Source organism: Taeniopygia guttata, chromosome 5 (genome assembly GCF_048771995.1).
Source record: "Taeniopygia guttata chromosome 5, bTaeGut7.mat, whole genome shotgun sequence".
NCBI lineage: Eukaryota > Metazoa > Chordata > Aves > Passeriformes > Estrildidae > Taeniopygia > Taeniopygia guttata.
This window is the reverse complement of record NC_133030.1, coordinates 11,792,125-11,818,192: the sequence shown is the minus strand read 5'-3', so window position 1 is coordinate 11,818,192 and position 26,068 is coordinate 11,792,125. Positions and strand designations below refer to the sequence as shown.

Sequence of the window (26,068 nt, the reverse complement as noted above, 5' to 3'; positions counted from 1 at the left end):
CCTCCCGCGGTTCCGCGTCCGGCGCGAGGTCACCGCGATGGCGGCGGCGCGAGCGCGGCGGGCGGGAGGTGAGGGGGAACGGGAATAGGCACAGGGAGGAACGATCTCTGCCCCTGCCGCTGGGAGGGACAGCAAGGAGCCCTGCCTGCTGCCGGGAAGTGGGGGAGCAAGGAAAGGAAGGGGCTCTGGTTGCTGCTGGAAAGGACGGACGGACGGACTGGGCTGTTGCTGCTGCTGAGGGGAAGGAAGGGTGGAAAGAAGCAAGGAGCCCTGCCTGCTGCTGGGATGGAGCAGAGGAAGGAGCTCTGCCTGCTACTACTGGGAAAGAAGGAAAGAAAGAAAGAAAGAATGAAGGAAGATGCTCTGCCAGCTGCTGGGAGGAAAGGAAGGATGGAGGGGCTGTGCTCCGCCAGCTGCTGGGATGGGAGGAGGAAAGGAAGGAGGCTGACAGGAGGTCAGGGTTCCCACTGCTGCCTCCTGGCCCCTCGGTATCCCTGCCCTGCACCTGCAGGATGAGCCCTGGAGCTCTTCCAGAGCTCTTCCAGGTCTTTCCCAGCATCAGCCTCGGAGCAGCCTGAAAGCCGGGGAGCGTTAACAGAAAGGAGAATCAGCTTTACACGGTTCTCTCCACCTTGGCATAAACCCTTCGGCAAAATCCAAGGGATGGCAGGGAGTAGGCATTTTATCAATCTCCTTCCAGGGCTGGGAAGGGGCTGCCCAGGGAGGTGCTGGAGTTCCCGTCCCTAGAGGTGTCCCAGGAATGCGTGGATGTGCCTGGGCTGGGTGACAGCGTGGTGACCATTCACAGGTTGGACTCGGTGGTGTGGGTGGACTTTTCCAGCCTGAATGACTCTGGAATTCTACAGAAGCCCAGCAGCTGCTGCCTGTGCTTAATTCTCTTTTTTTCCCTTTCAGCCTCACTGCTTTGGGCTGCGGTCCGGCACCAGAGTTCCCAGGGCTCATCCCCACAGGCAGGGTAATGTCAAACACCCGTCACTTTGCCTCTTCCCCCTGGAATGCTGGCCTGCTCCAGCAGGCTGGGGAGGGCAGCTGGTTTTCCTCTGGGAAGGAGACTTGGCTGCCCCTTGGTCACTCCCCAATGTTTTGGCTCTGCCTACCTTCAGTCACCTTTCCCAGAAAGATGCTTCCCTTCATTTTTTTGTTGTTTTTTTTTTGGGTTTTTTTGTCCCATCCCTGGAAATGTTCAAGGCCTGGCTGAACAGGGCTTGGAGCAACCTGGTCTGATGGGTTGTCCTTGCCTTGGGTTGTGACTGGATGAGCTTTAACATCCTTTCCAAGGCAAACCATTCAGGAATCCTGTGACACCTCTTCCAATGGCACCTTCAGGTTTTGCTTTTTCCAGCCCTTTGGGACCTCTTGTTGTGCCTTTATTCCATTCCCTGTGCTGGGATCTCCTGCAGGACTGAGCTGCTGCTGGCTGTGACCAGGAGGGGACACTGCAGGAGCAGAGAATTTCTGCTGGGGAGGATGGCAGGATGAGGATGTACTGTTCCCTCCTCCTGCTCATCCTCAAGGATCAGAGATCCTTGGATCTCTGCCTGGGTGGTGCAGCACCCAAAATCCTCACTAAATCCCATGAGGCCTCAGTGCCTGTGGCCATGTAGTCACAGGTACTTGCAGTTCCTGCTGAATTAAAGCCCTTTGGGATGTCTGGCTTAGGGTTACAGAGTAAATCAACCATTGCAAAGGATTTTGAGTTTATTTTTCTTTTTTCCACTACATCCCGCGTTTATTCCTGAATATTTTATGCATTTGATGCATCCTGTGTTGCTTAGGCAAAGTGTGGATTTCTGCATGCAGGGAAACCTGAACTGCCCACTGCTGAGGGAGATGGTATTTGCTTTTTATTTTGGGATGATTGTTGCAAAATTTAATAAATTTTCAGATTTCAAAAATCACAACCTTTCATGTTCCTCTCATGGAGTTTTCCATGGCAAATCTCCCTCCTCTTTATATCGAAGATTGCTTTTGTGCTATTGTAGATTCTTGCCTAATTGTTAACTGTAATCTGACGCCTTTTGGTTGTGAGTAATATAGATTTCTACTCCATGTCTTTTTTCCTCCTTTCCTCTCTGTTTTCCATCTCTTGGCAGTATCTGTTTGCTGCAGTGCATTTTACCTTGTCCTTCACAGACTTGTTGCCAAAACTTCCCTGACTTCGCCCCCATGGCCTGAAGTGAAACTTCCAGACCCCGTGGAAGAAGCCAAGTATCATGCAGGTAAAGGTCTCAAATCTGGTCTTCCAGCACTGCCTCGAGGCCTGATTGAGCATGAATGTCTTCCGTTGGAAGTTTGTGTTCTTAGCTTCTTCTTTTAAAATTTAATTTCTCATGTGTTTTAGTGTTGCTGGTATTGTGCTCCAGCTGCTCTCCAGATTTGGGAGATTTGGGTACAATGTGATTTCTCCTTAGTTTAGGGCAACTTGTCACGCTCCCAGAGGAACCTTGCCTGATGTGATGTGTGGCATGAAACAATATATTAAAAAAATTAAAGCATGAGAGAAGCATTTTGAGCAGGAGAAATTAGTTATTTTCCATTCACTGGCTAAATCAAAGTCAGCAGGAGCAGTTGGATGGTGGGCACACGGAGAGCTGGTGTATTTTGGTGCACGAAACAGAACATCCAGCCAGCAGGAGCAGTTGGATGGTGGGCACAGGACAGACCTGCAGAGGTGGGACACAGCATGACAGAACATTGAGGGTCATGTCCCTGTCCCCTCAGTTTGTCAGGACTCCTGGATGAGAGGAAACAGCCTCAAGCTGTGCCAGGGAAGAGTCAAGTTGGACATCAGGAGGAATTTCTTCCTGGAAAGGGCTACCAGGCACTGGAAGGGGCTGCCCAGGGAGGTTTGGAGTCCCCACCCCGGGGAAGTCCAAGGAATGACCAGACCTGGCACTCAGTGCTCTGGGCTGTGTGACAAGGTTGACAAGAAGAGCTGAGCTCACCTTCCTGCAGATGTCCCCCATCACCTGGCTGGAGTGTGTCCCTAACTGAGGGATGTGCTTTGGAGAGAGCCTCCTGCCCCACATCTCCTGCTGGCCTGTTTTGATCCTGCTTTTTCTCTGCTCTGTGATAAAAGGTCAAGTACCAATAACCACTCAAGTGACAGATGGGTGCCTGTCCCTGCATGTGAAATAACCCAGCAGTGAACCACAAACTGCTCCCTGCCAGCCCTGTGGGGAGCAGGGTCCCATTCTCAGGGATTGCTGCCATCCTGCTCCCATGCCATTGCCTCCTGCTGCATTGCACCCTTAGCTCCTGGCTGTGCTTATCCAGAGGGAACAGCAGCGGGAGCTTTTCAGTTCTGCCTCCTGCTGGCTGTGAAAACAGCCCCGGATATTTTAGGATGGGTCTCTCCACATGGTGCTGAGATCCAAGCCAGTAATCACTTGATGTTTCCTGGCACTGGAGGTGTTGGAAGAGTTATCAACAACTCTTCATGCTGGTGGGAATTGCAGCAGCTCTTGCCCTGCAAATAATTTGTGTTCCTACCTCTACCTTTGAGTTCTAGGGCTTGAAGCTTGGACCTTTTCAGAGCATTCCTGTAAGGATTGGGTTGGGTTTGCCTGGCTGTTGGATTCCTGTCTGTCCCAAAGGGATGTTCTGTTTGCATTCCAAGAAAGAAAACAAAAATGATTTAGCCACTTTTTATAGTGTTTTTCTGAGCAGCTCAGGAGGGTGGGAAGCTGCTGTTTGGCAGTGGGATGGTGTCAGGGTGCAACACCTTTTGGTGTTCCCATAAAAACTGGGGTTGGATTCACTGCCCAGGAAGCTGATCACAGGGAATGGAGTTTGTCCATGTGCAGGATCTGGTCTCTGGGATCTGTCCTGCTCCTGGCAGCACTCTGCATGCACGTTGGAAGAGGTTTTTCTGGGAAAGAGCGAGGGACAGGTCTCTCGTGTCCTTGCTGCAGGTACAAGTTCTGGGGCCAGGCTTTGCCATGTGCTGGAAGCCTCTTCCCTGGTACTCTGCCAAGCTCTTCCCGATGTTCCTGTGTGCCTTATGCACCACTCAGAGCCCTGGGCTGTCTGCATATGACTTGGAAATTGAGGGAATTTCCTCCAAACACAGGGTGCGTGGACAAGAGCTCTTTTCTGGAATGCTTTATATCCAAGTACAGTATATTTTGGGATGCCTGAGGAATGGGCTGAGAGTCAGCAGTGTAGAGAAGCTGCACAGTGTATACAAGATGTTTACTTATGTCTGGCTTTGCCAGCACCTAAAATACAAATAAATCATTAATTTTAAGAAAGGGAGGCTAGCACATCTGGGAAGCAACACTGCTGTTGATCCTTGCTCAAAGATTCCCAGGAGATAAGAGTGCTGGGGGGAGAGCAGGGTGGCTGGGTGAGTTTTCCCAGCCTGTCCCAGCTCTCTGGGTGTGCTGCCCTGATCCTGGCTTGCTGTTTGCCAGCAGAAGTGGTGCGGAAGGTGAACGGGCTGATCTCGGCGGGGCAGTACGGGCGCCTCTTCGCCGTCGTCCACTTCGCCAGCAAGCAGTGGAAAATCACAAGTGAAGACCTCATCATGATGGACAATGTCCTGGAGGCTGAGTGTGGAGACCGAATCCGGATGGAAAAGGTGAAAAAAACAGAGCAGATTCCCTGCAAACCTTCCTGGAGGCAAAACCCACTGTTGGTTTTAACGCCACATCCCAAAGTGCTCCTGGGGGTCTCTCACCTTCATTCCGGCCCTTTTGTTTTGTTCCAATTCCCTTAGTTTTGTTCCAGTTTCAGATGTTATTGTGATTTCTGTTCAACAGGGCTGGAGTGAGTCTTGCCAGACTCTGTGGGGAGACAGATTTTTGTTGTCCTAACTCCTTCCAAAAAAAGAAAATGACAGTTGTTGTTTCCAGAGCCGGCAGCGAAAGCCTGTGTTTGCCTTGAGACTCCAGCACCCTGGATCACAGAAACATTTAGGCTGGAAAAGACCTCTAAGATCATCAAGTCCAACCTCTTAATTCCTTGCAGGTCTCCCAGAGGGATTGTAAACTCCTCAGGGCTCTGCAAGATCCTTATCATGCTGGGCTGGGTGGAGGCAGAGGGATGGGGCACAGAGGGGAGAATTGCCAAGATCCAATTAATATCTTTATCCTCAGCCTTGGACAACGAGCAGGGACTTGCAGAGGCTCATTAATCCAGACTGAAGGGAAATATTATGGAGTGGGATTCTGTTGGCTTCACCTCCGTGTTGTTTGTTAGAGCTAAGCAAGTAATTAAGGAGAGCTGCAGAGTTTTTGTGCTTGTCCATTGCATTCAAGCCCAGTTTTGAAGCAGCTTTTTAGGGCTATTCTCAGCTGTGTTCCACATCCCTGTGTCCAGCAGAGAGGAGGGATTTCTGTGGTGTATCCAGTTCAGAATTCAATGGTCTAGATGGAGTGAAGGAGAAAATTCGCTCCTTTTTTTGGTTTGGTTGTTTTTTTGTTTTGGTTTGGTTTTTTTGTTGTTGTTGTTTTTGTTTTTTCACTTCTAAAACAAAGGCCAGGACTTCTCATGACCAATTCTGTGTGGTTTTTAAGTGCTGCCAGAGGATTTGTGAGGCAGCCCTGGGAGAAGTGGCTCCGGAGGTGGCACCTGGGGGACATGGTTTAGGGGAGATTATGGTAGTGCTGGGTTTGATGGTTGGACTCCATGACCTTGAAGGTTTCTTCCAAAATCTCGATGATTTCAGTGAAATGCAGCCTCTTCCTACTGTATCCTCTCTTATCCTGCCTGTTCCTTTGTGGCTGAAATGTCCCAAAACAACAGGGGTTGGTGAGCCCCCAGATGTTCATTTCTTTATTCCCCCTCTGGATGCCCTAGAGAGGAGAAAGAGGGAATTGTTTCTCCACTGGGATTTTTAGCAATTGCTGTAAAAATCCAATGGGTTAGGAGCTGCCATTTGTCCAGATCCCACATGAGGCAGGTTATTCTTCCCTGGTTGCTTTTCATATTTTTTTTATGGCTGCTGGTAAGCCAAGACAGAGAGGTTCAGTGTGTTCTGATCATGGAGAAAGATACTTCTGCAGCCTGTTGGAGTGGGATGAGCTCTCTGGAAGAGTAATGGCTCTGTCTGCAGCCTGTTAGCAGTTTTCCTCACAACCCCTCCAGTTAGTGTCAGGTTTGAAATGTGGGAAGGCCTGGTTTGAAGCAGTTTGACTCCTTTACGGCTGTAGAATTTGAACGGTCTTGTTTGCATTTCTGCCAGGACAATGAGCAGTGATTTGTGCCTGATTTATTTCCTCCAGGTTTTGCTGGTTGGTGCTGATGACTTCACACTCATTGGAAGGCCGCTGCTGGGGTAAGATGCTTCATAAAGGAATTATATGACATTTTTGTACTTAATTTTGGCTTCAGGGCTCTGCAGTCCCTGAAATTGGGGTTTATCAGCACTAACTTTGATCCCAGGCTTTTGAAAGAATCACCAGTAAAACAACTCATCAGCCTCTGGTGGCTCTCCCCCACCCCAGTGCTGGGAGGGCAGCAGGTCTCAGCTCTGAGGCAGCTCGTGGGTATTCACCTCAGTGGGATCTTTTCCTCCTTACACAAACTAGCAGGACATGTTGCACCTCAACATCTCTACCATCCTACCCTGATTTTGGTGGTAGTCATCTTCAAATTAGCCAGAAATCCTTTTCCTTAGTCCCTTAGTTGGGTTTTTAACCCTTTTCCCTTTTCCATGGACTTACTCCAGCAAGCCTTAACCCTAATTTCAGTGTTCCTGATTTTTCCCTTCCTCTTAATCACATAATCCAGCAGTCACAAATCTTGGGAGAAGTTGATCCCTTGACACTGCCTCCATCTCACTGCTGTAGGACTTCCTGTACAGAGCCCGTGGCTCCTCAGCCTTTTCCTTCCCAAAAGGAAGGGGGGTGTGGGGCATCTATAAATGCTGGTGGTATTTAGAAGTTACTTTTTCAGTGATAACATGGCTTGAGTGGTACCTGCCTCGGGTCCCTGTGTTGGACAGGATTTTGGGAGCTGCCAGTCCTTGTAGCAGCACTGGAAGTGGGTGTGGAATAGCAAATCATCAGGATTCTCTTGAGTTACTGCCAGATATTGCCTGTGGGGAAGACTTTAGGAAGGGGAATCTCACTTTTAGGACTAGAAAGGGGCTTTTAGTTTTGGGATGTGCCATGTCAGGCAGCTGAGGAGCAACTTCCTTCCCCAGCTGATCCAGGGGCCCTGTGGTGGTTGTTGGCAGCTCTTTGTGCTGGATTTGGCACGGGGATAGCCAGGAGCTCCAGGACAGGAAGAAAACCAGCTGCTGGCTCTTGCAGGTGCTTTGAGGGTGTGGGAAGTGTTGGCAGCTACTTGAGGCAGGCCAGGCTGCACATCTGGCCTGGCCTCCAGGGCCTTTGGCTGACGGGAATCAGTGGGAGGAGGAAGAGGCTGGCTAGGAAGAAAAGGCTGAGGGGGAGATGCCATCACCCTTTGAGCTGTGGGGAACTACCCAAATCCCAGCTCTCCAATACGGGATGAGGAAGGGAGAAGGGTGTCACCAGCAATGTGCGCTGCAGTTCTCTTACACAATCCCCTAACCCACAGACATTCTGGGGAGGAGAGGAGAGGCTGGATGAGAAGAGAGGCAGTTCTGTGTCCCTGTTGTTGCATAAATAAACACCTGGTGAGTGCTTGCAGCCCGAGACACTTCACCGGAGCTGCTTCCTGTGGGCTCCCAAACGTGTCCTGTTTGGGACAGCTGGACAGGCTCTGTTCCTCTGGTACCTCCCAGGATGACACTTCTTTAATCCTAACACACCAACCACATCTGCATGCTGGAGGCTATTCTGGGAGCTTCTGGTTGGCTCCTGCCCTGGAATCCACTGGGCTCCGTGTTTGTCCAAGTCACTGCCAGCCCCGGCTGGCACAGGGTCTGGAGCCCACGTTAGGCATTAGTGCAGGGAAAGTTTGGCTTATTTCTAGACAAAACAGAGCTGATGGGAATTTTCCCTCTAGGAAAGCTCACTGTTTCTCCTGCTACCTGGCCCTTTTTGCAGTGGAAGTGCCAAAGGCTTTAGACCTGTTCTTGTCCCAGACAGCTGGGCTGGGATTCAGTCCTGCAGGGAGCAAGCTTGGCAGCTGGAGCTGTGATCCAAGAGTTATCATCCTCTGGGCTTGTAGCTTGCCTGGATCTTTTTTTCTGCCTCTTGACAGCACCTTTCAGCCCAGCTCAGATCCATGAGGTTCCAGCCTGAGTTTTTCTCACCTCCTGCAAAAATCCAATCCATGGAACATTTTGCTGCTGAAGGCAGCAGGCCCAGCTGTGTCGGGCTCTGGGAAATGTGTGACCCCCTTCTTATTTTTATGGACATTCCAGTCATACCTAAAACGTTTGATAGAGATTTTTATTTTTTCCTTGGGCTCTGTTTTGCTGAGAACTTGTCCTGCCCACGAGCTCTTCTCCAGCAAGTTGGTTTCTCTTGTGCTTCAGCCTCCTGCCAGCAGTTGCTAGAGCTGAGTCCCACAGAGAACCCATCAGGGCCCTGAATCCAGGAAGTTCAGTCCCAAATTAGTGGCAAACCACGGCTGGAGTGCAGTTTGCTTTCTGGTTTCTCCTCCCTCAGGGTTGCAGGGTTTGTGTGTGGTTCAGTGGTGCTGGATCTGGAGCAAATCCTGGAGCTGGGATGTCGGGGTCACACAGTGGTTTTATAAAATCTGTGTTATTTTATACCTCTTTTCTTCTGGTCTGGTCACTAACTGCAGATAAATCAGTTTCCTCCAGGATCCAATCTCTGATTTAATCACACCCCCAGGGTGGATTTTAAGAGATGGTGGCTGTCTGAAGCCTTTGGCCTCCCAGTGACCTTGCTGGAACAATTTCAGCTGGATGGGCTTCCCCCTCTGCCCCCCTCAAGTGCAGACAGAGCCGTTTGTCAGCAAAATGGTCTTTAAATGTCCTCCTGTGGCAAACTTAACGAGCTTTTAATGGAATTCTGCAGTGCTGTGCATGGAAGAACAGCTCCTCCTCCTTCCCTGTGGCTGCTGACTAAAAATCCCCTATCCAAAGCTCCTGCCTGGGGATTCTCACCTTCTGAGACCCTTGAAGCATATCAAGGTTGATTACAGTTGTTTTAGCAAAACTTAGTAATTTAAGGTGATTTTCCCCAAAATTGTGTGCCCACAGCAGCAGCCGCTTATGGCAAGCTTTGCTAAATGCAGGCTGCAGTGGAAAATTGCTTATGGTTCATTAAAACAATTAATAAAAAAAAAATTGGAAAAGTTATAGTGTTTCCAACAAGGTGAGATTTTCTTCCAGCTGTCTGTGATGCTTTAGAGGGGGAGGAAGGATTTCTTGGTGACCAGGAGCAGGGATGGGCTCATCCTGTGCCAAAACCAAAGCAGGGCACATGGCATCACCTGGAGGTGCCAGAGGAATTTATCTTGCCTCAATCTTGCAAGTTCCTGCAGGTCCCTGTCTCTGCTGCCTGCTCTGATGGAATGATCTCACCCCTCACATGGCAGGGAAGTTGTGATCTGTCACATCTCCTGAGCCAGGTACAGCACCTGGAGGCTTTTGGCTGTGCCTGGGCAGGTGGCCCTCCTCCCAGGGAGGATCTGGAATTCCTAGGATGTATTATCCCTTTGTCTCTTCTCCCAGAAACCTGCTGCCCAAGAATAGGATGTTCTGAGAATCAGAGAAACAGAAACTTCCACAGACACTAAAATATTTGATCTACAGCCTTAAAAGAAACTTAGATTGATGTGAAAAGGCAATACACAGATATTAAACAAACAAACAAAAAACCCCTTAAGTTTCTGTAGTTGTAGGTGAAAATGTACCTTAAGTGAGTGAGAAACTGTACAAGGCAGTGAAGAGTTAATAATATAAGGGTGTAGTTGTTAAAAGTTATAATAAAAACATATGTGTGCCTGTGAGTTAGAAACTCGTTGAATGAAAGTATCCAGTGCAGTGCAGCAGAAGTAAAGGTGCTAAGTTAGAAAAGCAAAATAAACCCTGTGGCAACTGTCTATTGAGTTACAAAGTTAATATATGACCTTGTAACAAAGAAACTTGTGACTGCTCTTGAGCTATGACCTAATATTTACTCCTCTAAAATGTCACAGCCTCTGAGATTGATGTTTATCTGAGAAATAAATCATTCTTAGCTTGAAAATAGTCTCTTCATTTCTAGCAGTGACAACGATAGGATGTAAATAACTAAAACCTGGTGCTTCTAACTCTCCTTTTTAAGGAAGGACCTGGTCCGTGTGGAGGCCACGGTGATTGAGAAGACGGAGTCGTGGCCCAAGGTCAATATGCGCTTCTGGAGGAGACACAACTTCCAGAGGAAGAAAAGTAAGGGGGAAAGGACACATTTCCTTCCCTGCTGGCTGTGGGAGGGGAGGTGTCCCAGCACAAGGACCTGAGGGGAGGGCTTGTTCTCTATGTCCCCAGAGCCCCTCAGGGTCCAGCCCCTCTCCCAGGTGCACCCACAGAGGATTTAATATTCACTCAGTGTTCCCTAAACTTCCTGGGCAGGAAAGAATCCCAGTCTCTTCCCAAAGCCTTAAACATTGGATGTGTCATCACAGCTCCCAGCAAGCCCAAACAGGGTCCTGCACAGGTTTTGGTTGCCAAATGACTGTTCCTTCTCTGAGGCTGTTTTTATATGGGATGGATGGTAAAGCCCTGACCAGGCTGCCCTCTGGGACCTGCTGTCCTTGGCATCCCCGTGGAATGCCACTGTCTGCCAGCAGGAGCCCTGGTATGAGGTAGGCACCAAGTTTATGCTGTTACCTGATCCTTTTTTCCCCCCTTTTCCTTATTTTTCAGTCATTGCAAACCCCCAGACCGTCCTCAGGATCAACACCATCGAAATCTACCCCTGCTTGTCCTGACTGGGGAGGTGTTCTGGGAATCATTGCTGCTCCAGGCAATTTTGGAAATAAAACTGCCTCGGCACTGGGAAGTTCTGGACTTATTGCTGTGGTGGGAAATGGAAATCTCTATGTGCTTTCTTTTTAAAATAATGAAATATTTTTTTAAGTGTTGCTTCAGCCTTGCTGGTGTTTATTTGCCAGGAGTTTTAAACTACCCACGATCCATTGCTATTAAACTAGCCAGGATTTTATGCCTAATGGATCTTTTTGCCTCCGCACCTCTCTGAACTTTAGGAATTCAGGAATTCTGGTCATGTAATTCCTGGCACTGTGTGGCTCCAGGGAATATCCTGGGGTACAGCATGGCCCTCAGCCCGTGGGACTGAAGAGAGCAGTGAAACCAGGTGACTGCAGAGTCTCAAATCTACTCCCAAATCGTGCCAAGGGGTGAAAATTAATCTTAACGATTAATGCTGGGAAGTAGAGCTGAAAAATTCCCCTCTTGAAGGTGAGCAGCAATAAATTGTGTGTGTGTGTGTGTAGCATCATCAAAATGAGACACTGGTGGCTCAGGAGGGATTTGGTGCCTATTTTAGAGTTGAGTTTTGACCTGCTGAGTGTATTCCATGTCTAGATCCTGGTCTTTTCCCTCTTCTGTGGCTGCACATTGAGCACTGTCCTTTCCTGAGCAGCACATACAAGGACAAGGTGGATCCTGCTGAGTCTGCTGGTGTTTCTGGGTTGGATATCCACCAGGAGGAGAGTTTCCTGAAGTTTCCTGGAATTTCTTGTACTGTAGGGTTCCTAATTGCCACCATGGGAAGGGATAATGGGTCCTGCTCACCTTGTCACTTCCCTAGGGGGTACCTGTCTTCACATTGGGAGTAAAACCATATTTGAGTGTCCTTTGCACACCCACCACGGCTCCTCCTGGAAAAAAGATTGCCACAGCCCTGTGCTGAGGGAAATTGGAGTTTGTTCCATCTGGAGCTGGCCCTGGCTGTCCAGTCTCACAATTCCTTTGGGGGATCACTTCAGGCACCACTGTGGTTATTTATGGCTGCATCTCAGCTTCAGCTAGAGAAGGATCCAGGTGTGCCAGGGATCTTCAGCCACTGGAGACAGCTGGATCTGCAGGGGTGGACTCAGCCCTCCCCATTTCAGATCCTCTGGCACAAATAGCCCTTGAGCATGCTGCTCTTTCCCTGCTTCTGAGGTTAAACACACAGTTTTTAGCTGCAGATGCAGGGACAGCCTGGATCGTCGCATCCTTGTTCCCAACCTCTTCCCAACGGAGAGGGTGGGAAGGCCCCTCCAAAAATCATCTTCCACCTCTTCCCCTTCTCCCACAGGTGACTGCAGTTCCATGCTGGGACCAGCAGATCCCAGCAGCAGGCAGAGTGTGCTGTGGGCTGGCACAGGGACCACAGCCTGCGGATGCAGACTGTTCCCGGTCCACAGCGGAAGCGGCATTGCCAGCCGAAGGAATTGGACTGGAAACCCTCAGTGCCTCTGTGTTTGAGTGCTGGGGCTAAGAAACAGCATGTCTTGGCTTTCAGGGGATGTGGCAGGAATGTTCTGTCCTTCCCAAATAGGAAGAAACACTTGGAAATAACACAGGATTCAGGGCTCTACAATACGGAGGGCAGAGGCTGCTGTGGAGTCAAGGGAAAAGCAAAGGGCTTAAGTTCTGTAAGTCTGATCCCCCAAAAAGCCCTTGGGAATGTAGTTCTGATCAAATTGAGATACTACACAAAATTAGGGTGGTTTCACAGCATTTTTGGGGGACAGAAATTCAAGAAGGGAAAATCCAACCAGTATTGGGAAGTTTTTGGTTTAAAAAAGTTTGTAATACAAAATAGGCAGGTTTTGTTGGAATTACTTATTCAGACTGAGGTAAAAAGGGATTATTTTAAAGCTTTCTTCAGGAGAATTTGAATCAAAAGCTTTTTGTTATTCCAAGTGGAAGCAGGAATGCCCAGCTCTTAGGGATGAAGTCACAGGTCTCCACGGAGTTTCAGGGGAATGATCCTTGTCACCCTTCCCGGTGCTAAATAGCACTGAAATAGTTTAAGAGCAGGAATTCCTCAACAAAACAGGTCGAGAAAACGCAAGGATTTTTTCCCTTAAGTATTGATTCACGGTGGAAATTTCTCTGCCAGGACCAAACAGATCCGGGTGGAATTTGAGATGCTTTGCCCAGAGCTGAAGATGGACGTGGGTCAGACAAGAAGCAGGCCTGGGATCTGGCCACCCCTGTGGCGTCTGTCCCCCCCGGGAGGGAGGCTGGAGAGCCGGAGCAGAGGGCATGTGCTGGGAATTGGGAGTGAATTCCAGCACTGATCCCTGCCCGCTGGCCACAAAGCCGCTGCCTGTGCTGCTCCTGCTGTGCTTTCCAAGAATGCCGGCAGGGCTCGGCGGCAGCAGGACAGCTGGCTCCGCAGCCCTGACATTTCCCATCATAAGGAAGCGTTGTTTTCTTGCCAGCTGCAAGGTTTGCTCCGGAATAGCTGGTGGGAATGATTCAGGAGGTGCCCTTGCTGCTCCGTCGGCTCCCAGTGGCATCCCTTGTTTGGGGCAGGAATGCCATGCGGATCCCTGGCCCTGCAGCTCCCTGGATCCCAGGTGTGTGTCCCCCAAAACCCCTCCTTGCCCTCCCCTCTGCAGGAGAGGTTGAATCCCTGATTTCTGTGTGCCATGCATTGATCCCAGCCCTGACCTCCTCCTCTGTCCTTTCAAGAGTGGCCTATGGCACCAGAATGCCTTTGTGGCTCCTGGTTTTTCCCTTCCCCTTAGCTCCAGCTGCTTTTAGGAGCTGCTTTGGAGCGAGGTTTCCACAATTTCAAATGTTGGTGCTGTTCCAAACCCCTCCAGTGCTCTGGATGTTGCAGCTTTGAGGGGCTTGGACTTGTGTTTCACATAAAATCCTTCTTGTGGTTGAAGGTAAAACAGCCCTGCCCTGGTCATCCCACAGGATCACTTCTTGCAGTGTTTCTGGAGGTTTAAATTACTTCCAGGATGGGATTTGTCTTCCTTCCCCCAGCATCTCTGTGTTCTTGAAATCAGCTTCCCAAGCGGAGCCATTCCCACAGTGGGAAGCTTCTCGCTGTGAGGAGCTGTTTGTGGAGTCTGATGGAGCCCGACAGACGGGGTCTGTGGCTGTGTCCTCCTTCCCAACAGCCAGCTCCTGCAGGAAAACAAAGTGCAGGACACTCTCTTTGGAAGCCACGGGGCAGCAGAGGGATTTAGCAGCTCCGTCAGGACATTTGGATCGCACGCTCTGCCAGCCATGAGCTGCCGGTGTTTATCCAGTGGCAAAGCTCTGGGGACATGTTGTTCAGGCCCTGGGGTGGGAGGGAAGTGCTGTTAATTTGCCCCTTCCCTGTGTTTTTTATCCCTCACAGCTTTGGGAAGGAGAACTTGAGCTCTGACGTGGAGCCAGATTTGTTTTCTCAGCATGATCCAGCCGCGTGTCGGAATCTGCTTCAGTGGCAGACAGGAACAGGACATCAGGAAACTCTCTTGGTTGGATTTCTCTTGCTCTAGAGGTTTTATTATCTCCTGTGACTTAAAAAACCAGCCTTTTATTTAAAAAAGAAAGGGAACGTGTTCCCAGTGGGTCTGTGTTGATGCAAATCCCACATGGAGAAGTCCGGCTGTGGCCAGCACGCCTGGACATGGGGCCTTTCATCTGTTTTCCCTCTCCCTATTTATAGCAAATGGAGAAGCAACTGGGATCTGTGTCCCTGTGCCTTGTCCTGGATGTGAATGTAGAAGTTTCACAGCAGGATTGGTGTCAGAAGGAGCAGAGTGAACCAAGGAAGGTGAGGGGCTGAAGGCTGGGAGGACTCTTGGCTGTGCTGGGTTTGCTGCAGCAGCCCAAAATATGTTTATGGGCATATTTTGGGATTCTGCAGCAAAGGGTAGTGTGGCTTTGATTATATCCTTGGAGAGCATTCCCTGATGGAGCTGCACATGGGAATGTCTGTGCACTAATTAATAAGTGGTAATTAAATGTGGCAGAGGAGCCAGAAAAGGGTTTGAGCCTTTCAAATGGAGGCTTGGGAGAGGAGCTAAGCCTTGGGGAACCAAAGCTTGAGATACCTCAATCAGTTTTGAACTGGAGTTGGCTCCTGCATGGATCTGTTGGCATTCTATGCCTCTGGATCATCTCATGGAGAGAAAAGGGACTGGTGTTCCTTTATCTTCCTTTCCTACGTAAAAAACCACCATTGCCCAGTTTCAAAAGCCTCAAAGTTCAGTTTCTGGGCAGCTTTCAAAGCAGTGACGATCCAGCAGGGAAGTGGTTTGGGATATGGAACAGGATTCCCTCCATCCGAGGCTACGGCCTGAGGGATTTGGCTCTTTGCTCTAGGCCAGCTTTTCATTTCAGCTGATTTTCTCTTTGCAGGGCTGTGATTCATGGGAGCCTCTGGCTTGGTTCCCAGAGCAGGCTCCTTGTGTCTTGAAGGACCGGGGAGTATGGAAGAGCCTGACCACAAATATTTCACCAGGACACAACATCTCCTGCATCTTTCCCACCCGGCTCTGCTGCAGAGTGCCGGAGGTGGATCACGCAGCGATCACTGGTGATAACGTCCTGTTTCCACTGTCACCCAGCCAAATATTCCCTGGCAAGCGTGGGACGTGGCGCTGAGAGCTCCTGTGGGAACGTGCATGTGGTTTCCACCACGCCAAGGGGAGCTGTGCCTGAGGAGCAGGAGTTTCTCCCAGCTGTGCTGTCAGGGACACGAATCCCCCAGCTCTGGGACTCACACTGACCCTTTTCCTAAAGAATCCAGGGATATGTTTTTCTGGAGCAGCTGGTGTTGGATTGGAAGGTCATAGTGCTCATGGAGGTGGTGGGAAGGGAGCTGATTTTCCCAAGGTGACATTGGAAGTCTGTGGCATGAGTGCAGCCGTGCTTCTATTTTAATTCTGTCCTTCTTGTCCCTTTATTCCCTCATCCCCAAGAATCCATGTGCTGTTAACAAACTTGGAATCAAGGCAAGTGTGACTGCCCAGCTGCCAGGGCTGTGCTGCCAAGGTGCTGCACCTGAGGCGAGCACAGCAGGAACCTGGTGCAGCAGGAATTGTTACTCTGCATTCCCCCAGCCAGTTCCTGCCTTCCAAAGTGCAAGGGTCGATTTTCCATGAAATTTGCCCATTTGTTGTCACACAACTTGCAGGAAAAGGGTTTTCTCTGTGGCTTCTCCCTCGTTTGCCTGGAATCAGGCAATGTATTAAAACTGGTCTTAGAGAGGATCAAGCAAGAAGAGGACTTGATTGCAGACATCTCATTTCCGTAGGAAATGGGGCTAAAAATAGGGAAGGAATGTAACGGAGACTTCTTTTTCTTGACGCCCCCCCATTCCCCAGCTGGGAATCAGCTTTTGTCCCAAAATCTGTTTATTGCCTCGCTGTAGTTTTCTGGGCCCCAGATGTAGCCATGAGCCTGATTTTTGCCTTTGGAGAAGCCGGAACAGGGCTGTTTCCAGGGGCTGATGCACAAGGAAGACACACGTGATGGCAAGATGGGTTTCTGGGAGAGCCCTGCTGGCTCTCCACCACAGTCCCTGTGTTATCCAGGGGCTCCCTCCAGCACTGATCCTCCTGGCAGCAGCTGTGATCCCAATAACCCTGTGGCTGGTTGAGTGCCAGTGTCCCTGTCGGCACCATGACATTCCCTTTGGACACCTGATAGGAGCTATAAATACCAGGTGGGTTCATGTTCCCTCAAGCACTGAGTGGGCTGTACCAAGTCACCCCAGATGGTCAGGCTGAGAGATCCCTGTGCCAGAGAAATGACTGCAACCTTTGGAGAAGGGACTGAGTCCCTGATGTGGGCATTTGAAGGCTCCACACCCTTGGCCAGGTCCCTTCTCCCAGCTTCTTTTTTTGCAGCACTGGTGTCATCTGGAATCTGTGTCCCATGGGTTAGAAGCATTCTGGGGTCTGATGGATAGTCAAGATGCTGTCAAGGTGTTGCCAGGCTTGTCCCTTCACCCCAAGATGCCCAAGGCACATCCATGCCAGCTCCAGGTACTGCTCCCAGCTGTTGCACGTTCCCTGCACACCTGGGGACACCCTCACTTAACTGCTGCTTAACAGCCTGGTGGTGCTGCTGCCCCAGAACACACAAAGTTCAGTTCCAGGCCTGGAGTAGAGTCCTTGCTCTTGGATATTCATGGGGATTTAGTCGCTGGTTTGTGCTGAGCCAGGATTCACTCCTTGCCCTGCTCGTGGGACAAGGGGGAAGGCTGGGGCTAGGTCAGCTCCTCTTGTCTTTACTAACTTGTCTCGTGCATAAAGATGGGGACAATTATGGTTTCGGGCAGCAGTTTAGGGGCAGGCAGCACTCTGGCTGTGCTGCTCTGGCTGGGGAGGTGTTGCACCACTTCCCTCTTTCCTCACTCTTATAGACTCAGGGAATCCCAGGAAGGTTTGGGATGGAAGGGACCTCACAGCCCATTCAGGGCCACCCCCTGCCATGCACAGGAACACCTTCCATAGCCCAGGTGGCTCCTAGCCCCGTCCAACCGTGGCTTTGCCCCTCTTGGGTGAGCAGCTTTCCCGGTCCGGGAAGCGCTGGCCGGCGCTGCTGCCTGCGGGGAAACTGAGGCACAACTCCCGAACCGCCTCCGGGACGGGATGAGGACCGCCTCCGCTAGCCAGGGAGGAGGAGGAGGAGGAGGAGGGCATCAGCCGGGCCCGCCCGGGGCGGAGCCGGCGGAGCAGCGCCCGGCGGAGCGGGGAGCGGCGGATCCCGGGGCAGCCCCGGCCCGGCTCCGGGATGAGCTTCCCGCGGCCCCTGCGCCGCTCCGTGAGCCTCAGCCCGGCCCGCACCCTGCGCCTCGTCGTGCTGGGACAGAGCGCCGTGGGCAAGACAGGTAGGACGGGGCTCCCCCTTATCCCCACGGTATCCCCCGCATCCCTCTGGCATCTTCCTGCATCCCTCTGCTATGCCCTGGCACCCCTCTGGCATCGCCCTGGCATCCCCCCCAGCACCCCCCCGGTATTCCCCCTCCCGGCCAGAGGGACCAACCTTCCCATGTCCCGTAGGAAGCCGGGACGAGGGACATTCTCCCGGTGCGCCCCCAACCCGTGGGGTTTCAGGGCACTGAGTTTCCTTCCCCTCGAGTTTCCCACCTGGACACTTTGCACCAGGGCTCGTCCCCCTTGCCCGAGGGGTCCCCGGCTGCGTGGGGGCCTTGGGTGGACATCACTGACCGGGAGAACTTTCCTAAAAGCCGGGCTCGGGGTTGGGATTTCCCGGGTGTGAGGAGTTCGCTGCTCAGTCCCAGAGCCCACAGCAGCTGTGCGGAGCCTCCTCCGCGGCACCGGGCTGTTTTCCTTCGGGAAAAGTCCCTTTCCCTGTGCCTTGTTCTGCGCTCTCCGTCTGTGCCTGCTGAGGTGGGGGTTTGGGATACTGTGCTGGGAGCACCTCAGCTCCCTCCTTCAACCCATTCCTTTCTGGGGATCATCCTTCCCTTCTTCCCACTCTTCCATCCCGCGCTGTGAGCACCTGGGAGCAAAGGCGTCCCCTGTAGCACTTGGAGCGCCAGGACTGGGGTCAGAGGCAGGGAAAAATGTGGATCTACATTGCAGTGATCCATGATCCATGCAAAGCCTCGTAGGACGCAGCGTAGCTGCCCTTGGGGACAGGAAATGTCCTGCCCCCTTAGGTCCGTGCCCTTGGGGACAAAGAATGTCCTGCCCCTCAGGAAAAGGGAGGGCACCACAGCAGTGGCACCTGTGCCGGGCTGTTGGAGCCGCTGGAATTGTTTCCATGGACAGCAACCGGCATGAACGAAAAATCCTAATTCCCTGATTAAATTGAAGGAAGCAACTCCCAGCTCTCCCTGAGCAGTGCTGGAGCATGGGATGGGGCTCAGCTCCGGGGTACCCAGAGCCCCGGTGGGGGTCCCTGGAGGTGTTTGGCCCCGATGCAGCAGATTGTTTTATGGGGTGTAGGAAGACTTTGGCTCGCCCCCACCCCAAACACGTGTGTCTCCCTGCCGCTGGCCATGCCACCCGGCACACAGCAGATTGCTGCCAGCTTTGGGCCCCTTTTGGGCAGGTGTGGGGTTTTTGTGCCTCCTCCTTAGGGTGGGATCGTGCCCAGGGTCTTTAAAAGATCCTCCAGTTAGGGTGGGCTGTGTGTGCCTCGCAGCAGCAGGGTTTGTGACAGTGGGACAGTGACACAGAGGGGTAATGGATACGTGGCTCATGCAGAGGAGAGCTGGAGTGTGCCAGGAACAGGGAGCAGCCCCCGGGAACAGCAGGCATGCAGCCCCCCTGGGTCCTTGTCCCTTCCCATCTGCGTCCCCTGGGCGCTGTTCTGCACGTCCTCCCCTGCCAGGGGACATTGTGTCACCTTCCCCAGGGGCTGTGCCCCAGCTGCCAGGTCCTGCTGCCCGCCAGCCCCTGTGCTGGGGATGAGGACACCTGTCCAGCTGGCAGGTGACATCCCAGGTGATGGATGGAGTGTGGGAGAGGCGAGGAAGGAGCCAAGAGCAGCAGCATCATTGCTTCAGCTCCTGTGGGGAGAACGGGGGAGGCAGTTGTGTCCCCAAGGTGGGGGTGGCATCTCTCCTGGCCAGGGTGTGAAGCAGGGGAGGCTGAAGGTGGATTTCATCCCTGAGCTGCCAAGCTCCCATCCTGGCAAGGCCCCACTCCGGAGCATTCCCAGGATGAGCTGCTGCAACCACGGGATACAGAGCCGGGTTGGGAGAGCTGAGCAGTGGGAACAACCAAAGGACAAATCCCAAGTGGGCAGCTGCAAAAGGGAAAAATAACCCTTGATTCTCAGCAGGAAGGATTTTGGGGGTTTTTGGAGCAGTTTGGAAACCTTCAGGATCTGGTTACCCGAGGTCTCAGAGCCTCCGAGCAGGGGTGGGTTTGGGTGCAGCCATGTGGTTTAAGGATCAGGGCTGTGTCAATCAGCAGCGGGGGCTGGAAATCCAGCCCGGCTGGGGCTTGTGCTGTGCTCTTCTGCTGCTGCCCAGTGTAAACTCTGCCATAATCCAGAGCAGAGCTCTGCCTGCAGCACGTGGAGCGAAGATGGATCGGCGCTGGGGCCATTCCGCAGCGGCACAAACAGGGCAGCACCTGGGCACGCACCGGTGCTATCCCGAGGTGCCCAGCCTGACTCCGTGGCAGGTGACTCTCCCCCTGAGCCCCCACCCCACATTTAAAGCACAGTTAACCCTTTCAGCTCCAAGGAAAGCCCTTCCCGAGGTGACTGATGTTCAGGATGGGGAGAAAAAGCTCCTTATAAGGCTGGGTGGCTGCGGCCGCTCCGCCTGCGGCCACTTCCCCCACTGGCAGCTCCCCTCGTGTTCCTGCGCTCCAGACAATTTTTAATCAATCTAATTGGCTCCTCTTCTCATCCCACACCATGTGCTCCAGCTTTGGGTGGCTGCCTGACATATGACACACAATCAGGTGCTTTCTAGAGACCGAGCCTGCCTTGTCCTGCTCCCCCAGTAACTCTGATGCCTCTTTGAAGGTGCCTGTAGGTGCCTCCTGTGGGATCCCTGGTTATCTTCTCAGAGCAGTTTGGCTAAATTATCTGGTTTTTACTTTGAATCGCTTCCCTGCTGTGCAGGTTTTAAACCCAGAGACAGATTGGGGAGGGTGGGGGGTGAGAGGATGGTGAAGTCCCCAAAGAGGAGCCAAGCAGGTATGAGAGACAGGAGAAGTTCCTGCATCCCTCTTTCCCTTTCTGTGGTTATTTAAGCCTGGCCCATGTGAGGTGCCACATTCCTGGGATAAACACACACATCCTGATCAGCTTGGAGTAGGTCTGTGAGGGCAGGACACCACCAACATCTGCTGGTGGACAGCTGGGACAAACTGACCCTGGGTTGAAAGGGAAAAAGAGCTCCAAGTGTTGCTCCAGCTTGGTGTTGGCTTTTCATTTCCACTTTTGTTTCTGGAGGGGTTTTCATCACATCCTGGTTCTGGTGAGGTTTATCCTCCTGTCACACTCCTGGTCTATTTTCTCTTCCTTCTTTACCTCCTGGCTCTTTTGGGGATTTCCCCCCCCCTGTTTTTTCCCCTGTTCCACTAATTTCACTTTTCACTCCTGATGCCTTTCCAGCTCTCAGCCTCTCCACCACCTTTCACTCCCATCTCCATTATCATCATTAACACCTCGAGGGGTTCAAGCACCACTTCCACTCTCCATTCCTGGACTCTCTTCACCCTCCCAACCATAGCTTTGTCAGAAATTCCCTCTCCAGGCATCAGCACTGCATTTCCCAAGCAGCTTCCTGGAAAAGATGTTAGGGCCAAAGGCCCTGGGAGGGTTTTGACAGCGATTTGGGCTTTGCCTCGCCAGGCTCTGGTACAGGGAGATGTGTAATCAGATGAGGGGGTTTAATTGCCTGAGCTGTGGCTGCTCCTGCTGCTCCTTTGCCCTTGCAAGGAGGAAAAGTAAGTCCAGGGGACTGACAACTCCAACAGGGTTCGTTGTGTTTTTTTTCCAGCGCTGACCGTGCGATTCATCACCAGGAGATTCATTGGAGACTATGACCCAACCCTAGGTAGGAAAACTCCTTTTCCTTGGGGCTGTCACCATGGCAGAGCCAACTCTGCTCCCACATTCACCATATTCCCCCTTCTTCCTCCTCAACCAGACAGGCAGCCCATGGACATCTTGACACCTCCCTGGGTCCTGCATGCCTTTTTCCCTTTCTGGTGTTATTTAGGGAAAATTTATTGGGATGAGCCATCAGATTGCACAGGGAAGTGCTGCAGGTTCAGTCATGGGGTTATGGAATCATGTAGTATCATAGGATCACAGAATCATTTATGTTGGCAACGACCTCTGAGAGTCCAACCATCAGACCAACAGTTCCTCCTCAGTTCCTCAAATTCCTTTCCAATCTGCTAGGAGGTGGCTTTAAAAGGACAAGAGGCATCTAAGCCCCTGGAGCCTATGATCTCTTGAATTCTAGGATTTTGGGTTTTGTTGGTTTTTTGGGCTTTTTGTTTTGTTTTGTTTTGCATTTGGGTTGTTTTTTGAGCACTGAAGCCATGTCCCTGCTGGAATGCCTCAGAAATATCCCCTTCTCCCTCTTTCCTGTGGAGCCCTTCTCCCTCCCTTGTTGCTCCCACACTTTGGTCACTGCTGCCCTCTCGGCCACCCAGGTGACCGAAGCCACCTGGGCTGTGGCTGCTCCCTGGGGGTTCTCTCACACCCCTTCCCTGTGTGTCCTGCCCAGAAATGATCTACAGGCACGTGGCTGTCATCGATGGGGAGATGGTGCACTTCGAGATCCTCGACACAGCCGGACAGGTGAGCTCAGCCAGGAAAACAACCCAGAGCAGAGCGGCCTGCCAGGGAAGGCAGTCCCTGCTCTTCCACTGGCCTCATTCCTGGTGTCTGGAACATCATGGTGGCTACCTCAGGAAAAGGGTGTTTTGGTGAATTTATGTCTAACCTCAGTTCCAGTGTGGCTCCAGGTAAATGTTCCCCTATTCCCATGCGGGGCATAGCTGTGCTTCCTGTGCCAATGGAGCATCCTGACAGCTCAAGGGAGCACTGATTCCCCCAGTATTCCTGCCAGGACAGGGCTGATGGCCGTCCCCACCTGCCACACTGCCTAAGCCACCCCACCCATCCCTGCCCTGGGCTGCTGGTGTTAGCACTGCTGTCCCTTTCCTCTCCTACAGCTCCAAGGTGTTTCCTGGTGCAGCTTTTATCTATCCAAAGGGTTTCCCTTCAAGGAGGGGGGATTAATTATATTCAATTTCTCTTCATACACCCACATTCTCCTGGTGGGGGTGGGAAATGAGCCGAATCAAAGAGCTGGGCCGGGAAAGCAATTTGGGGCTGCTCCTTCTCAGCCTCGGGAGGTTTTCCGGGGCTGCATCCAGTGGTGCTAACAGGAGCCTGTGTGCCCCGGCAGGAGGAGGACTCCCTGCAGATCGAGGAGAAGATCAAGTGGGGTGACGGCTTTGCCGTGGTGTACTCGGTGACCGACCGCTGCAGCTTCGACGAGGTGATGCGGCTCTGCTTCCTCATCAACCACCTGCACGCCAGCCCCAAGCGCAGCGGCGCCGCCGAGCAGCCCCCCGTGGTCATCGTGGGCAACAAGAAGGACCTGCAGTTCGACAGGATGGTGTCCACCGAGGACGGGGAGAACCTCTCCAAAGCCCTCAAGATTCCCTTCTACGAGATCTCCACCCGGGACAGCTACGAGGAGCCGGTGGCGGTGTTCAGCAGCCTCTACCAGGAGCTGCTCAGGCAGGGGCACTTCTCCCCAGGCTCCTTCAAGAGGAGGACAGTGTCCAAGCTCATGGAGAAGATTCCCAAAATGCAAGCCAGCTCCACCCTGAACTCCGCGGGCCGGAGCCTCAGTTTTAACTCCTTCAGGGACTACATTCCCGAGTGAGCGCCCGGCTCCAGCCCGGCGTGGGGGCGGCTGCTGGGGCTGTGCCGGCTCTCTGGAGGGGAAGGGCAGGAATGGAGAGGGTGGCACTGGGGTACAAAAGCCTGTGGGTTCTTCTCACAAGGAGCTTTGTGCCAGCAGGGAAGGTTTTCTTCATCCATCTGATCCCTTTGTTCCCTCCTCCCCCTCTGGCATAGCTGAGGTGGTCCTGGTGACTCCAGTGGTGTTGGAACAACCCTTGGAGGGAGGCTCAGCCGTGTTTTGGTGGGGCTCAGACCCAGCACAGACATGTCTGGGAGGGCTTTCCCCCCTCCCCTGAACTGGCTGGGTGTGTGTGCACCCCAAATCCATCACTCACCATGCTGGGTGACCCCGAGGGCCATGCTGGCTCCCGGGCTGGCAGCAGCCATTCCCTGGGGATGGAGCCTGCTTCTTCAGCGTGGCTGGTGAGTAAAACCCCTGGATCCTCGAACCCTTCCAGCCCATCCAGGCGGTGCTCAGTAGCACAGACACAATGGAGCTGATTCCAGAAGCTCCTTGCAGGTCCCCCTCTGTCTGCCCATCAGCTGCCCTGTTCCCAGAGGGAAAACCACCATGGCCTGAGGAGTTGTTTTGCACAGGGATGGGGCAGGAAAGGTGTGGGGAGGAGCCAGGCTCGTGGCTGATATTCCTTCCCTCCCTCTGGGTGTTGGGGCTGTGTGGCTGGTCGGGGTGGCTGTGCTGGGACCCTGTGGTGTGACTCCCCTGTCCCCTCTGTTGTGACCGACCCCATTGCCTGCTGCCGTGTCCTGTGACAATAAAAGCCGAGTTCCCAACTGCCTGTGGCACTCCTGGGATAGGTTATTTTAGGGAGCATAAGAAAAGGAGTGCATGGTATGGGATCACCCTTAAATTAGGGCTGGGCATCCCCCTTATTGTCCCCCCAATCCCAGGCACCACACACCCTCCTGGGTCCCCCCACCCTTTTTAGGGTGGGAAGCCACTTATCCCACCTCCCTAGCCTGCTCCAGAACCCACCCAGTCACCTTTTGCTCCCAGAGGTGTTTCCTGGTGCTGTTTGTGTCTATCCAAGGGGTTTCAAGAATTCATTATATTCCATTTCTCTTCATACACCCACATTCTCCTGTGGGGGAGAAAATAAGCCCCATCAAAGAGCTGAGCTGAAAAAGCAATTTGGGGCTGCTCCTTCTCAGCACCTTAATTAAAATCCCAATTTTATTGAATTAAATTTAATTTAGTGAATTAAAATTCGCTCAGAGCTCTGTGTGTAGGCAGAGCCCAAATGGGGCTAAAATGCATCAAGGGGCTGGACAAGGAGGGGGGGTTGTTTATTTTTAGGGGCTTTATGGCATTCCCAAAGGAGTTGAACACTGGGAGTTGGGATGGGGGTTTGTTTTCCAGCAGCTGGGGTGGGTGTTGCTGCCCTGGCTGGAGAAGAGCCAGATTGGGAAGTGCTGGGATGGGGAGAGAAGAGCTCAGGAGGGATTAAACTCCACTGGGACACTGAACACACACTTGAGCCTGTCAAACGAAGGATTTGGGTGCTCTCATTCCACATTGCTCAGTTCCCAAATATCCCCAAGGCTTGTCCAAGGGGATGGATTTAGCTGCTGGCTGGAGCCGGGTATGGCAGAATCCCGCAATATTCAGCAGGAATTATTCCAAGTGATGGATGAGACCGGAGCAGCTCATGAGCAGGAAGCCAGGCCAGCCCTGGAACAGCATCCCCAGCGCTCCTGGCAGTGGAGGAGCACTCGGCACGGCCGGGATCGCTGTCCTGGAGTAACCCCGGCCCTTTTTTATACCCCAAGGAATCCAGAAGGCTCCGTGTGGTCGCTGCCACAGCCCCTCACCAGAGCTCCTGGCCCTGCCTGCTATAATTAGCACCAAACCTCATTAGGAGAGCAGGGGCAGCTCTTCAGGACTGGTAATTGCTAATTACTGGAAGCCTCTAATGGCTCTCCAGGGGCAGTTTCCTCTCCCTTATAAAGGAAGATCTTGAGGATGCAGCTTTTGGTGGGGGGGGAATTCTGGGGGGCATAAATCCTAAATTCCTGTGGTGAGAGGTCGGCAGGGGTTGGGCAGGGGAGAAGGAAGAGGAGGAAGAAGAAAAAGAAGAGGAAGGTCTAAGCCATATTTGGAGCAGAGCCTGGAGTTTCAGAGCCCCGGGCAGGTGAGTCCAAGGTGGGTGGAGGAAGGAAAGGAGGTGCCCAGAGCCTCCTTGGAGCCCCTTGGAGGCACCTGTGGTTCTGTGGGGATGTGGGACCTGCAGCCTCCTCCCTGCCAAGCAGGACAGTGCCCCTAAAACAACACTTCAGGGGGGTTTGGGGATGAGGGCTGGGGTTTGGTTTGCCTTGGAGTCTTCCCAAAAGAACCACAACTATCCTTGGGGAGCACCAGGCCTCAGGGCTGCTGCACAGAACTCCCCCAGGGAACAGGGATGGATGGAGCCCGTGCTGATCCCCTGGGTGGATGTTCCTGCGTGTGGCTGGGAAGTGCCACCTCTCTGGGGACAAGTGAGCATCCTGAAGGTTGTCCTGCACCTTTCCAGCCTGTGGTGGCTCAGCTCCATGGAGAGAAGCTAAAGAATTTTGGTCTCATCATTATCCAAACAGCATCTCCGGGGCCGGGATTGAATTTGGCAGCAGGCAGGCTGCAAATCTGCTCACCAGATTTCTGGGAAGCTTGGGAGAGGCAGATGAAGCAGAAAGGTCCTTTCCAAGAGCTCCCTCGCTGTGCTGACCCCCAGCAGCTCCCTGGCACGCCAAGCCCCCCCAATTATCTCCCTTTGTCCCTTCTGACAAGGAGTTTCCTGGAAAACCAAAATCGTGTGCTGAGGTTGT

General features: G+C 52.5%; 2 protein-coding genes and 1 non-coding gene across 3 annotated transcripts; all 3 read left to right on the top strand.

Moving 5' to 3' along the window:
* Window positions 1–23: 23 nt before the first annotated feature.
* On the top strand, window positions 24–10,995 carry MRPL21 (mitochondrial ribosomal protein L21). The gene is given in 7 exon segments (NM_001309501.2): window positions 24–68; window positions 916–976; window positions 2,155–2,240; window positions 4,440–4,603; window positions 6,249–6,301; window positions 10,197–10,300; window positions 10,778–10,995. Coding segments are annotated over 7 exon segments (564 nt in total). The 5' UTR covers window positions 24–37; the 3' UTR covers window positions 10,843–10,995.
* Window positions 10,996–11,339: 344 nt separating this feature from the next.
* Window positions 11,340–16,089, top strand: LOC115495434 (uncharacterized). The gene is made up of 4 exons (XR_012056217.1): window positions 11,340–12,516; window positions 12,987–13,449; window positions 14,229–14,648; window positions 15,236–16,089. It is a non-coding gene; the product is annotated as an uncharacterized protein (transcript).
* A 1,416-nt stretch (window positions 16,090–17,505) lies between these two features.
* LOC121468017 (ras-related and estrogen-regulated growth inhibitor) lies at window positions 17,506–24,045 on the top strand. The gene is made up of 4 exons (XM_041716484.2): window positions 17,506–17,714; window positions 21,318–21,374; window positions 22,056–22,129; window positions 22,743–24,045. Exons 1-4 carry the CDS (start codon window positions 17,618–17,620, stop codon window positions 23,226–23,228), a joined length of 714 nt encoding a protein of 237 aa, XP_041572418.1. The 5' UTR covers window positions 17,506–17,617; the 3' UTR covers window positions 23,229–24,045.
* The last annotated feature ends 2,023 nt before the right edge of the window (window positions 24,046–26,068 follow it).

Coding starts and splice junctions, on each gene's coding strand:
- LOC121468017 (XM_041716484.2), top strand. CDS start 17,618: ATGAGCTTCCCGCGGCCCCTGCGCCGCTCCGTGAGCCTCAGCCCGGCC. Junction 21,375..22,055: donor AGACTATGACCCAACCCTAG/GTAGGAAAACTC, acceptor TGTCCTGCCCAG/AAATGATCTACAGGCACGTG. Junction 22,130..22,742: donor TCCTCGACACAGCCGGACAG/GTGAGCTCAGCC, acceptor GTGCCCCGGCAG/GAGGAGGACTCCCTGCAGAT.